At 47.0% G+C, this 13,242-nt stretch overlaps 1 protein-coding gene across 1 annotated transcript in view; it reads right to left on the bottom strand.

Moving 5' to 3' along the window:
• Positions 1-5,579, bottom strand: part of SLC16A2 (solute carrier family 16 member 2) — a 158,882-nt gene extending 153,303 nt beyond the window's left edge. The window contains exon 1 of the mRNA XM_036995712.2: positions 5,092-5,579. Coding sequence (XP_036851607.1) covers positions 5,092-5,515 — 424 coding nt within the window. The 5' untranslated portion in view covers positions 5,516-5,579. The remainder of the gene's footprint in view (positions 1-5,091) is intronic.
• Between the last annotated feature and the right edge of the window lie 7,663 nt (positions 5,580-13,242).

The following is a 13,242-nucleotide window of genomic DNA, read 5'->3' as shown; positions in this document are numbered from 1 at the left end:
CAGGCCAAACTGAGGCAATTCTCTTTGAGACCCAGTTCTGTGCTGATGAGGGCATTCTGGGAGAAGCAGTTGTACATCCAGAGTTGTCTTTACATACTGCGTAAAAAGAAGTGGGTATTTTCAACTACATTGGTACACATGAGCAGCCCCATAATTTTTAAATACACATTACACAGGAAAATATTATTGATATGGTTTTACTTTGCCTTCCCAATCTCCTCCCAACCAATCTGGACACTCCTTCAGGCAGATTAACAAATTTTCCATTTTGTCTGAATGAGTCAAAATTTATGCTACATGAGTAGTAAAGAATAAAATACCACATAATTCTAGACGGATAGAATGTAGAGCTAAAAAGTTCATCTAGTCAAACCCTCTTATTTTACAGATAGATAAACTGTACAGCAGAGGTACAGCAAAGTAAAGAGACTGCTCAAAATCACAGAGCAAGTCAGGGGCATGAGTTATGTAACACCTAGTCACTGCCTAGCTGGTATTATAGGATCACCAGGTATTTGAGATCAATATTTAGACTTAGAATGAGCATTTCAGTCCACTGGACAGTGAGCCAGGAATCTAACCTCAACCAGCTACTCCAACTCAAACAAGTATCCCGTGGTTGACTACCCAATGTCCCAACCTCTTCTCATCGCTGCCAGTATGAGTCAAGGTCCTAGTTTGGGACCCAACTTGTTTGGAGAGGAGACAGAGGAATGACTTGAAAGATGCCTGGCCAATGGCTCTGTGGCCCAAACTTCACAGCAGGCTCTGAGCCAACCTGTTCTAGTTTCTCTGGACAGTGAACAAAAGCTTTCAGCCAAAGGGAAGACATTGGCAGATTTGCTCAAAAGATACCTGGCTCCCAAAGTCAGCAACTTAGTAATCAGTCCAGTGAGACTGAATTAGACAATGAAAGCCCCTAAGATGGGGAAAAGACCACTTAATCTGCCCCTGGCCTCACCCATCCCTAGGACTCTTAGTTTGCCCAAAGGCAGAATGTACCATTTGTCCTATGCCTAGAAAATTCTATCTTCTTTAGAGTGGCCCACGAGCCTGAACTATGAAAATTCTATCTTCTTTAGAGTGGCCCACGAGCCTGAACTATCTTATGCCCAAAAATGAACCTTCCTGACTATTGTCTCATTCCCTGGGTGGTAAAAGCCCTAACCCCACTCCCCCAACCTGGGAGCCTACAAAGGCCATGCTTATAAACTGCCTAATAAAAGATACTTCCCATCGATTTTATGGCTCAGTGCTAGACTGGCAGTTGAGGTAGAAAGTTCAGGGTAATGGGTTTACTCTAGAGAAAGTTCAAAAAGACCTAAGCTTGGCAGTGAAATAAGCCAGGTGGAGAAAGTCAAATACCAAATGATTTCACTCATTTGTGGAGTATAACAACGAAGCAAAACTGAAAGAACAAAACAGCAGCAGACTCACAGACTCCAAGAAGGGACTAGCGGTTACCGAAGGGAGGGGGTTGAGGAAGGTGAGTGGGGAGGGAGAGAGAAGGGGATTAAGAGAGACTGCGATTAGCACACATAATGTAGGGGGGGTCAATGGAAGGCAGTACAGCACAGAGAAGACAAGTAGTGACTCTATAGCATCTTACTACGCTGATGGACAGTGACGCAAAGGGGTTGGGGGGAACTTGATAATATGGGTGAATGTTGTAACCACAATGCTGCTCATGTGAAACCTTCATAAGATTGTATATCCACGATACCTTAATAAATAAATACAGACACACATACATAGATAAATAAAAGCCCTAAGCTTGGAGACATTGTTAACAACCTGGCTTGTTCTGTCTTCTCCCCTGGGATCCCAACACTAAGCCACCCCAGCTCCAACCCACTTAGGGTTCCAATAATGATCTGGGGCCTGTGCCCAATGCCACCTTGTCCCTCTTTCCCCTCTTTCCACCAAAGGCTCCCCTCTCACCCCAGGAAGCCATGCTATACTTTCCACCAAATTTCCTGGTTGCCCCTGTCCTGACTCTTGCTTTATCTGTGTTGGGCGACTGCCAAATTTCCAACAAGCTCTGCAAAAAGTATAGGCTCATTTCTCTGCTTATCGTTTCTTTTTTCCCCCCTAAATCAGACCTTGGTCACTTGCTTCTATCTCAGGAGTCTTCTGCCTGCCAGTCCTCCCAAGCCTAGGATCCAGGGAAAGTTGGCTTCCCCTTAAAAACAGGTAAAGAGAAGAGACAAGATATACTGCTAGTGCCACCACAGAACTGTACAGATCACATAGTCCACAAAAAGTATACACTGAATGCTCTAGAATAGCCTTAATTTCACTTCCCTTGTACTCCCTGTGGCTTTTTCCCATGCCCAGAGACCCTTCTAATGTGGAACTAACCTCCAAACATCAAAACTTACCTTTTTATGGGGGCTCCCTCACAACAGTCCCAATCATCTGCAGAACCTTAGACCCATTAGGCCAATCAGAACAGCTTTAGGGCTATGAAAATATTAGGCCTAGCCAAAGAGAAATTCAGTTACAGGGTGCCTCAAATATTAATTCTTACATTTTTTAGAGATGGAAGGCATGTCAGACACTAGTAGAAATGGACAGTGTACCACATGAATAGAAAAGGCATGTGGGGTATAAGTTCTGTGTTCCCCAAAATGGCTATTGGGCAAATACTGGCTGATAAAGATTTTAGAAAGTTTCTGCTGGCTTCTTCTATCCCTTGAGACACCAGCACTGTGGCACAGGTTGCTGAGAAATTTTGAGTAAACTTCAGAAAGTGTGCAGAGGCAGAGACACATTTGGAATCTCAAGATCTGAATGGTTACTGGGGACAACTGAGCAGCTCAAGAAAGGTAGTGCTAAGAATGAGATTTTCTAGTTCAGGAATGTGGTGGGGTGTTCTTGACTTTTTCAAAATAAAACCTGAGATGTTCTCAAGGACCTCCAATATAAAAAATAACTTTCATGAATTTAAGACGCACCACAAGAACCCAAAGTATTCTGAGACCCTGAGGACATACCAATTCCTTTCTGTCCCTTCCTGACCTATAGTCACCATAATTCAAACCAATAAACCCATCGCCTCAATGGACCTAGTCTGTGTCAGAGTACACACCAGCCACACCTCTGCACAGCCCACTGCACCACCCCCTTCCCAGCTGCACTGTGAGGTCTTGACCGGAAAGTCCCAGCCAGCCCTCCCCCTGAGTCCCCTATGATCACCTACTTTGAAGTTAGTTCCCCAGCAGTGAACCTCTTCCTGGTAAAATAGTGGTCTTTCCAAGTCTTATTACTATACACTCTTAAGGCCCCAGCTGTAGGCCTGCTCACACCACATGAATGCCAGAGCCCAGCTTCAGCCTGTTCCCCACTACTTCCCATTAAGTTTCAGCTAGACTTTACCACTGACCCTGAGGGCCAACACCTGCCATGGACTGCAGGGTAGTGTTCAGCAGGTGCCCTCCCAGGTAATCTAGGCAACAGCCAGAGGCCCTACCCTGGCTGCCTTTTCAAGAGCCCCTGAACTGCATCAAGGCTAGGAAAAGGTAGTCCTGGGGTGAATGTGGCAGTGGCCTTCCTCCCAGAATTTGTTCTACACAGTCCAGGAACCCCCTCCACTTGGGGGGTTAGTGAGGCCTGGGAAGTCCTGAGACTGCCCTGGACAACCACTGGCACACACTCCAACTTTCAAGTGGGTTCCACCCACTGCTTTGCCAATAGGTCACAAGGTTGGAGGCACCAAGAGCCCCAAAATGGCTTCTTCAAGGGCAGCCCAGCGAAACTGCAAACTAAAAAAAAAATGGTCCTTGGTTGAGAGAAGTAGGAGAGGCGCTCCCTGGGAATCCACAGGTGGATGACGCAGAATTCGAGGTTTTTATGTTCACTAAACAACTACCAGGTCCCCTCAGAGAGCAGAAGCACGCGTTGGGGGTGGCGAGAGCAGGCAACCGTTCTGCCCCAGGCAGCTCTGAAAAAAGCCACGTATTCTGAGCTTCGAGTCGCGATGGGAGATGTCCTGAGAAGCCACAAGAGGGAGAGGGTATCCTAGCCCCTTGACTTCCTCCCTAGACTCCTCAACAGAAGTGTTGAGGGGCTTCGCCGGTGGCTTACTTAGGAAACGGGATGAGTCCTCTCACGGAGCCCACAGGCAGGCTCAGTGGGAGGAGCGCGCGGCAAGGGTTATACCACCCCCGCCCTGCTGGTGTTAAGGGAAGACGACCAAGTCAGCCTCACGCGCAAGCCGGAGGGGCGGAGGCCGGCATTGTGACTAAGGCCGAACAAGGCACCCAGCGGATAGCGGAGGAGCGCGGTGCGTCAGTGAGGGCAACCGCTGAGGTTGGGGTCTACGCGGTATGAGCCTCAGGGCCCAGTCTGCAGGGCGCCTCACGCCTCTGAGGCAGGAGACCGCGGAGACTGCCTCCCTTCTGGCTTTGGGGTTCAGCTAAGAGGACATGAAGATCCGCTCGGTCCCTCAGTGGTAGAGGTCGGCCTGGCCCTACTGGCCGTAACCACCATGAGCGAAGAGAAGCGCGCAAACCCCCACTAGGACTCCCTCCCTCCCTTCCTCTCTCCCCTGCAGACACAAATGCCTGCCATGTGTTTGACTCTTCGCGCAGAGTCACCAGGATTCCTAGTGTTTTTGACAGAAAACACGTCTGCTCCCCGTACAGGAACGGGTGCTACTGTGGAGATCCGTTGTAAGGTGTTCCCTGAAAACCCTCCCAGCGTTCCAACTCTCTTCTCCCTCCATGACTTCACTTCCATCCACCAAAAAAACATTCTGCAAATATTTTTCCCCAGTACAGAAGCTCAGAGTACTTTAAACAAACCCCAAAGGTGCGTCTGGTTTTGTCACACGGCAGAAAAGTGGATTTCTTGTCTGTGATCAATGAATGTCCCAGGTCCCACACATAGGACATCTTGTACCTAGTCTCCACAGCAAAGGCTGCCCAGAGCCCCACAACCCGCCTTAGAAAAGCAGTAGGCAAGGGGCAAGGGGGCGGGGGCGGAGCCACACGCTGGAGGGCCGTCTCGGACCAGGAGGTATGGGGTTGGCAGCAGCGGGAGCAGACACCCTTGCGGATAATGCCAAGTGAGGAGCGCGAGGTCACTCACCTGCTTGAAACTCCACTTGTCGATTTTTCTCTCTTTCCTCCTGCAGCAGCATGGAGTATAGGATCCCAAAGGAGTTCTGGATGCCGAAGATGGAGCCGTTGCACCAGGTGGCAGCGAACACCACCAACCAACCGAAGCCACCTTCAGGGGCCTGGAAGCCGCGCGCGGTGCCGCGGGTCTCCACGGTGGGCGTGGGCTCGGGTTCGCGCACCGGCTCGGGCTCAAACTCCAGCTCTGGCAGGGGAGCAGGCTCCGGTAGGGGTTGCGGCTCCGGTTGGGGCTCTGGCTGGGGCTCAGGTTGGGGCACTGGCACTGGCTCCGGCTCCGGCTCCGGCTCTGGACTACCCACCCGCTCCTGTCGTTCCTGGTCTGCCTCCCGCCAGGGCCCCTTCGCTTCCTCACTCGCCGGGCTTTTCTGCGCCATCGCGGCTCGGGGACTGTAGCTGTTCGGGCGGGAGAAGCCGCTGTGTGCCTGATACTTGTTGTTTCTTTTTCTTTTTCTTCCTCCTCCTCCTCCTCCTCCTCCTCCTCCTCCTCCTCCTCCTCCTCCTCCTCCTCCTCCTCCTCCTCCTCCTCCTCCTCCTCCTCCTCCTCCTCCTCCTCCTCTTCTCTTCTTCTTCTTCTTCTTCTTCTTCCTTCTTCTTCTTCTTCCTTCTTCTTCTTCTTCTTCTTCTTCTTCTTCTTCTTCTTCTTCTTCTTCTTCTTCTTCTTCTTCTTCTTCTTCTTCTTCTTCTGCTGCTGCTGCTGCTGCTGCTGCTGCTGCTGCTGCTGCTGCTGCTGCTGCTGCTGCTGCTGCTGCTCCAAAGCGCTGCTGCTGCCTCTGCCTCCTCCTCCCGGCTCCGCGCCCCAGCTGACCAGCCTGTCCCGCGACAGACGGTCCCTCGAGCCTTCTCCTCCTCCTCCTCCATCCAACCCCCCTCCTCCTTTCCCCATGTCATCTCTCTCCTCCTCCTCCTCTACCTCCCACCTCTTCCTCCCTCAACAGGCAGCTGCTACAGCCTCGCTCTTCTCCCCAGCCCTTCCTCCTCTTCATACCCGCCTGCCTACTCTACCCACCGCTGCCTCACTCCCTTTCCAAACTACTGAATTCTATGCTCCTTGTCCATATGCGCAGGAGTGGGAAAGTTAAAATGGAAAAAACAAGAACCCAAACTATCTTGTTCCCTTGCCCTCTCCTCCCCCGCAAGATCCAAAAGGGCGTTGATCAACCCCGAATACCAGCAGAAGATCCCGCCTGTCCTTTGCTCCCTCTCCCTTCTACCTCACAAAGAGCCTGGAACTCGGGTTGCCCTGGGGACCCCAGAAGGAGACCTGGCCCGTTACAGACCCCACCCTGCCCTCAGGAGTCCCTTTGCCCCCAGCCCCCTTGAACTTGAAGGCAGAGACCCGAACGGTATAGCTCAGGCTTCAGACAGAAGGTGGGCACAATCTTCTCAAGTCCTGGGGCTCAGACCCCACATGACTGAGCACCTCCTCTGTCACTCTCTTCCTCTCCGCCCCCGCCCTTCCCGGCAAATCCTTGGTGGCGCGCTGAGAGGAGGCGGCGGCCCGACAGCGAAGCCCGCCCCTACAGGCAGTCAATCAGGGCTTTGTTTGCTCCAACCTGGAGCCCAGAGGAACGGTAAACGGCCGAGTCTGGGCCAGGGGCCGGGCCAGGAAAGGAGGGAGGTGCACTGGCACCGGAGGGGGCCGGGCCCGGGCCTGGGCGGCGCGGGAGCTGGAGCTCAGCTCCAGCTCCTCCTGGCTCTCTGTCTCTCATTGGGGAACTAGGAGTCGGGGCCCGGTCCAGCCGCCAGTTTGAGCTGGAGACTCCCGGCTTCCGACATAGCGGCTGGGTTAATCGCTTGGGCTTCGGTCGCCGCTTTTCAGGCGTTCGGGAGTACCTAGTGGAGGGATGTCTTTCCAGCACCCATGGCCCCTTCCGCCCACCTCGGGCAAACCGACGTGGGCGTCCCCTGAAGGTCCCAGACTAAGGCCCCAGCCCCACGAGAGTAAGGGAGATTTTGCTCCCCAAAGAGTGCGCGGGTCTTGCGAGGCGGGAGGAGTGATCTGCCCTGGCCATGCTGCCTTTCGGAGTACATTGCTGTACTCAGCCTCAACCCTGGGGGCTGGCCCAGTAATCCCGAAAGCTCTCCCTCACCTAAGGGCCCGCGCTTCTAATGTACTAATCATGAGGTCGCGCGCAGTATGGTTACCAAGCTACTCCTCTCCCCACCAGTGGGCTGGCAAGCACCAAGCATCTACCCGGCATCTCATTAACCTTCTTGCTGAGTGAAAAGACTGCGTGGCCAGTGAAAATGCAGCTCAGTGCTGCACCACAGGCCCATGAACATAGAGTCATTAAGCACCTGAGGGTGGGCTGAGCTGGCCGCGAGGATAGAGGTGTCCCCAGCAGCTTGCTGTGGCATGAGAGGAATCAGCCTAATTCACAAATCACAGGGGCCATGCCAGTCAGCAGAACAGGCATTGCTTAAGCAAACAAATCATGTCCTCTATTACCCCAATATAACTACTATATTATAATCACCTGCTTTTCCAAGCACAAAACCTGAGGCTCAAGGAGGTCAAGACATTGTCATGGGACAAGTCAAGTACAAGCTGGAATTCAAGGAAGGTTTACATACAGCAAAGCCTCAGTCTCCAGGGAGCTTTACCATGGGAGCCTGGGGCCTGGTGCTCCAGGGGAGACGAACAGAGGAGGGAAGGCAGGATCTGTCTGAGCTACCACAGTAGGCTTCTGGAGGAGGTGGTGGCCTAGATGGGCCTAAAATGCTGAGAAGGATTTTAACAGGCTGGGGATGGGGGTGGGTGACCCTGTCTGAGAGTAACAAAGCAGAGGCATGGAAGGGCTCTGAGAAAAAGGTAAGTGAGAGCTAATCAGGCCAAAAAGTTAATATGTATGCTGCCTCTCCCAGGAAATGTTTGCATTTTAATAAAAATCCACAATGCTTCAACCATGAGGAGTGAAAAACCATGAACATTATGGGCACTGGCGCTGAAGACTTACTTTTTAGTCAGCAGTCTCACCCTACATATGACCAGCTGTTGCTTCAGAGGAGCATAACTTTGGTTTCCCTTTGCAGGGAACTTGATTAAGACCCTGAAAAGGGTTATTTCCAACCCCAGCACCGGAATAGACCCTGAAGTCTTGTGACCCATCACAGACCCTTAATGTCTAAATTCCATTTCCCTCGTTGTTTAAATGGATTTTTAGATTGCTGGAGTGAGGGTGAGGGTGGGTGATAACACCCACTGAAAATCTCCTGTGAACTTAACCCTATTTACATACATGATCTTACATAATCTTCATAACAACCCTATAAAGTCGGGATAATTTGTCCCTGTCTTATAAGTGAGGAAACAGAGGCTCTGAAAGGTTGCCAGTTGTATGAAGTCTACAAAGCCATTAAGAGGTATTGCTCATTTATGCAAGCTGCAAAGTATGTACCCCACCCAGGAGACAGGATCTTGTTTTTTCCATCCCACCATTCTAGCAACACATACAGTACCTACTATTTCTCCCCTCTTTAGAAGGAATTTTATAATGGCTAGTACACTGGCATCATGAGACCTGGACTCTAGTCTACCATTCCATACCTGTGTGATCCTAAGCAAATTGTTTTCCCTTTATGCGCTTCAATTTCTTTATCTGCAAAATGGAATTAATACCTACTTCACAGAGTTATTAAATGCCATGCTGAGAAGTATAGGCTTTATTTTAGATATACAGGAGAACCACTGAGGATTTTGAGTGGGAGACTAACACAGATCAACATTTTAGAAAGAAAATTGTGGCAACAGTATAAAAAAAATACTGCGGTTTGGAAAGATAAGAGGTAAGAAAACCAATGAACCAGGTAAAAAAAATGTCGATGATCTGAAATACAGCACTGACTGAAGATGAAGACAAAGGGGTTGCTCAACCAGGTGGGTAGTGAGGGAAAAAGAAGCAGCAAAAATGATGCTCACATTTTTTACTTGACTGAAGGAAAGGATGGTAATCATTTTAACAGAGATTGGGAATTAGGAGCCAGATCAGGTTTGAGGTGCCTGTGGCTTCCTGTCTCTTCTCCTTCCAAATGATCCTATCAATTACAGCTCTGAAATACAATTTTAATCACAATACTTCTCTGCTTTATAAACTTCCAATGATTCTCTTTTTGACTCTCAAGTTTTAACTCCCCAGCCAAGCAAAGTTGGTTCTTTATGTTTTGGGACCAGTAAATATTTACTAAGAACTTCTATGTGCCAGGCTCTGTACTTAATATCAAAGACACAAAAAGACCTGGTGCCTGTTTCTGAGGCATTCATAGCATGTCTAGCACCATTTTCTCCCCTCCCTTTTTTTTAATTCATGCCAGACTCCAACCACACTAGATTACCCACCATTCCATGACTTATGGGTACCTCTAGTCTTTAGCCCTCACTGCCCACTCTCCTCACTTTCTTCTTGTTGAGATTCTATGCCTTTCCTGAATCTCCAGAGTGGGTTCAACCTCCATATAGCAGGGTTAGTCTTGAACTCTGAAAGTGCACTCCATTCAGTCATTCCATTTGTCATGCCATTCAGTCATTCATTTCACAAATAGTTACTGACTCCCATGGTAAAGCTCCCTGGAGACTGAGGCTTTGCTGTATGTAAACCTTCCTTGAATTCCAGCAAATATTGTGTGCCAGTCACTACACCAGGAACTGGTCTGACACATAATAGTCTTTGTCCTCATGGAGTTTACATTCTAGTGGAAAGTATTAATAATTATAACTACCACTTATTGAACTTGACTCTACTACACTGGGTGAAGACATTTTGAGATTGAGCAAAATGGAAGGGAAGGATGTAAAGGCTGAGACAAAGTTGACAGGTGGTAGAAGTAAGTCTAAGGTATTAGGTTGAATGAAGTATTTTCTGCAAATTTCTGAATCAGACTTTGTCAACAAACATCAATAGCAACAAAACATTAGAGAACACCTACTTTGTATAGACTCATTTAGCTTGGCTCATGCTCAAGACAAGTAAGTGGCATGTGGCGCCTGAAACCCCTTTGAATTATTTTACTTGTCTGACTGTGGACCTTGGGAGATCCCCAGTGGAGATCGCTGGTCTATACTGCAAACAAAAGAAGGTGCTTTCTTTCTGTCCCTAACAGAAATTAGCCTACAAGGAATCAGTCCAATTGCTTATGCCCTTGGTTAGTCATACTAGCGGATGAAGCAGAGCAGTGGTCACCTAACCTGGTTTCGTATCAGAATCACCTTAAGACTTATAAAATAGTGACTCCTGGGTCCCACTCCATATTTACTGAATCAGAATATCTGGGAGTGGAAGCCAGCAATATATAGTTTTTCTTGTTTGTTACTCTTTTATTTTAATCCTTAATGTACAATTACATGAGCAACAACATTATGGTTATTAGACTCACCCCATTATCAAATCCCCACAACATACCCCATTACAGTCACTGACCGTCACTGTAGTACGATGCTATAGAATCACTACTTGTCTTCTCTGTGTCGCACTGCCTACCCCATGACCCCCCACCCCAAGTTGTGTGTGCTAATCGTAATGCCCCTTTTTCCCCCTTATCCCTCCCTTCCCACCCATCCTCCCCAGGCCCTTTCTCTTTGGTAACTGTTAGTCCATTCTTGGGTTCTGTGAGTCTGCTGCTGTTTTGCTCCTTCAGTTTTTTCTTTGTTCTTATACTCCACAGATGAGTGAAATTATTTGATACTTGTCTTTCTCCACCTGGCTTACTTCACTGAGCATAATATCCTCTAGCTTCATCCATGTTGTTGCAAATGGTAGGATTCATTTTCTTCTTATGGCTGAATAATATTCCATTGTGTATATGTACCACATCTTCTTTATCCATTCATCTACTGATGGACACTAAGGTTGCTTCCACTTTTTGGCTATTGTAAATAGTGCTGGAATAAACATAGGGGTGCATATGTCTTTTTATATCTGTGATCCTGTTTAGTTGGGGTAAATTCCTAGGAGTGGAATTCCTGGGTCAAATGGTATTTCTATATTTAGTTTCTGAGGAACCTCCATACAGCTTTCCACAATGGTTGAAGTAATTTACATTCCCACCAGAAGTGTACGAGGGTTCTCCTTTCTCCACATCTTCGCCAACATTTATTGTTGTTTATCTTTTGGATGGTGGCCATCCTAACTGGTGTGAGGTGATATCTAGGAATAAACCTAACCAAGGAAGTGAAATTTAAAAATTGTGATTTAATTTCCATTTCTCTGATGATTAGTGATGTGGAGCATCTTTGCATATGCCTGTTGGCCATCTGAATTTCTTCTTTGGAGAAGTGTCTGTTCAGATCCTCTGCCCATTTCTTAATTAGATTATTTACTTTTTGTTTGTTGAGGTGCATGAGCTCTTTATATATTTTGGATGTCAACCCTTTATTGAATATGTGATTTATGAATATATTCTCCCATACTGTAAGATGACTTTTTGTTCCACTGATGGTGTCCTTTGACATACAGAAGCTTTTCACCTTGATACAGTCCCACTTGTTGATTTTTGCTTTTGTTTCCCTTGCCCGGGAGATATGTTCATGAAGAAGTTGCTCATGTTTATGTCCAAGTGATTGTTGCCTATGTTTTTTCCTAAGAGTTTTATGGTTTCATGACTTACATTCAGTTATTTGATCCATTTTGAGTTTACTTTTGTGTATGGAGTTAGACAGTAATCCAGTTTCATTCTCTTACATGTAGCTGTCCAGTTTTCCCAACACCAGCTGTTGAAGAGGCTGTCATTTCCCCCATTGCATATCCATGGCTCCTCTATCATATATTCATTGAACATATATGTTTGGGTTAGTATCTGGACTCTCTAGTTTGTTCCACTGGTATATGGGTCAGTTGTTGTGCCAGTACCAAATTGTCTTGATTACTGTGGCTGTGTAGTGCAGCTTGAAGTTGGGAAGCGAGATCCCCCTTGCTTTATTCTTCCTTCTCAGGATTGCTTTGGCTATTCAGGGTCTTTTGTGGTTCCATATGAGTTATAGAACAATCTGTTCCAGTTCGTTGAAGAATGCTGTTGGTAATTTGATAGGGATTGCATTGAATCTGTAGATTGCTTTAGGCAGGATGGCCATTTTGACATTATTAATTCTTCTTACCCAGGAGCATGGGATGAATTTCCATTTGTTAATGTCCTATTTAATGTCTCTTAGGAGTGTCTTGTAGTTTTCAGGGTATAGGTCTTTCACTCCCTTGGTTAGGTTTATTCCTAGGTATTCTATTCTTTTTGATGCAATTGTGAATTGAATTGTTTTTCTGATTACTATTTCTGCTAGCTCATTGTTAGTGTATAGGAAAGCAACAGATTTCTGTGTATTAATTTTGTATCCTGCAACTTTGCTGAATTCAGATATTAGTTCTAGTAGTTTTGCAGTGGAGTCTTTAGTGTTTTTTCTGCACAATATCATGTCATCTGCAAATAGTGACAGTTAGACTTCTTCTTTACCAATCTGGATGCCTTGTATTTCTTTGTTTGGTCTGATTGGTGTGGCTAGGACCTCCAGTACTATGTTGATTATACAGTGGAGAGAGTGGGTGTCCCTGTCTTGTTCCTGATCTTACATGAAAAGCTTTCAGCTTCTCACTGTTAAGTATGATGTTGGCTGTGGGTTTGTCATAGATGGCCTTTATTATGTTGAAGTACTTGCCCTGTATACCCATTTTGTTGAGAGTTTTTATCATCAATGGATGTTGAATTTTGTCAAATGCTTTTTCGACATCTATTGAGATGATCATATTGTTTTTGTCCTTCTTTTTGTTAATGTGGTGGATGATGTTGATGCATTTTTGAATGTTGTACCATCCTTGCATCCCTGAGATGAATCCTACTTGATCATGGTGTATGATCCTCTTTATGTATTTCTGAGTTCAGTTTGCTAATATTTTGTTTATTATTTTTGCATCTATGTTCATCATGGATATTGGTCTGTAATTTTCTTTTTTGGTGGGGTCTTCGCCTGGTTTTGGTATTTCAGTGATGCTGGCTTCTAGAATGAGTTTGGGAGTATTCCCTCTTCCTCTATTTTTTGGAAACCTTTAAGGAGAATCGGTATTATGTCTTCTCTAAATGTCTGATAAAATTCAGTGGTGAATCCACCTGGCCCAGGGGTTTT

This window comes from Manis javanica, chromosome X (assembly GCF_040802235.1).
Source record: "Manis javanica isolate MJ-LG chromosome X, MJ_LKY, whole genome shotgun sequence".
NCBI lineage: Eukaryota > Metazoa > Chordata > Mammalia > Pholidota > Manidae > Manis > Manis javanica.
This window is presented reverse-complemented; position numbering and strand designations above follow the sequence as displayed.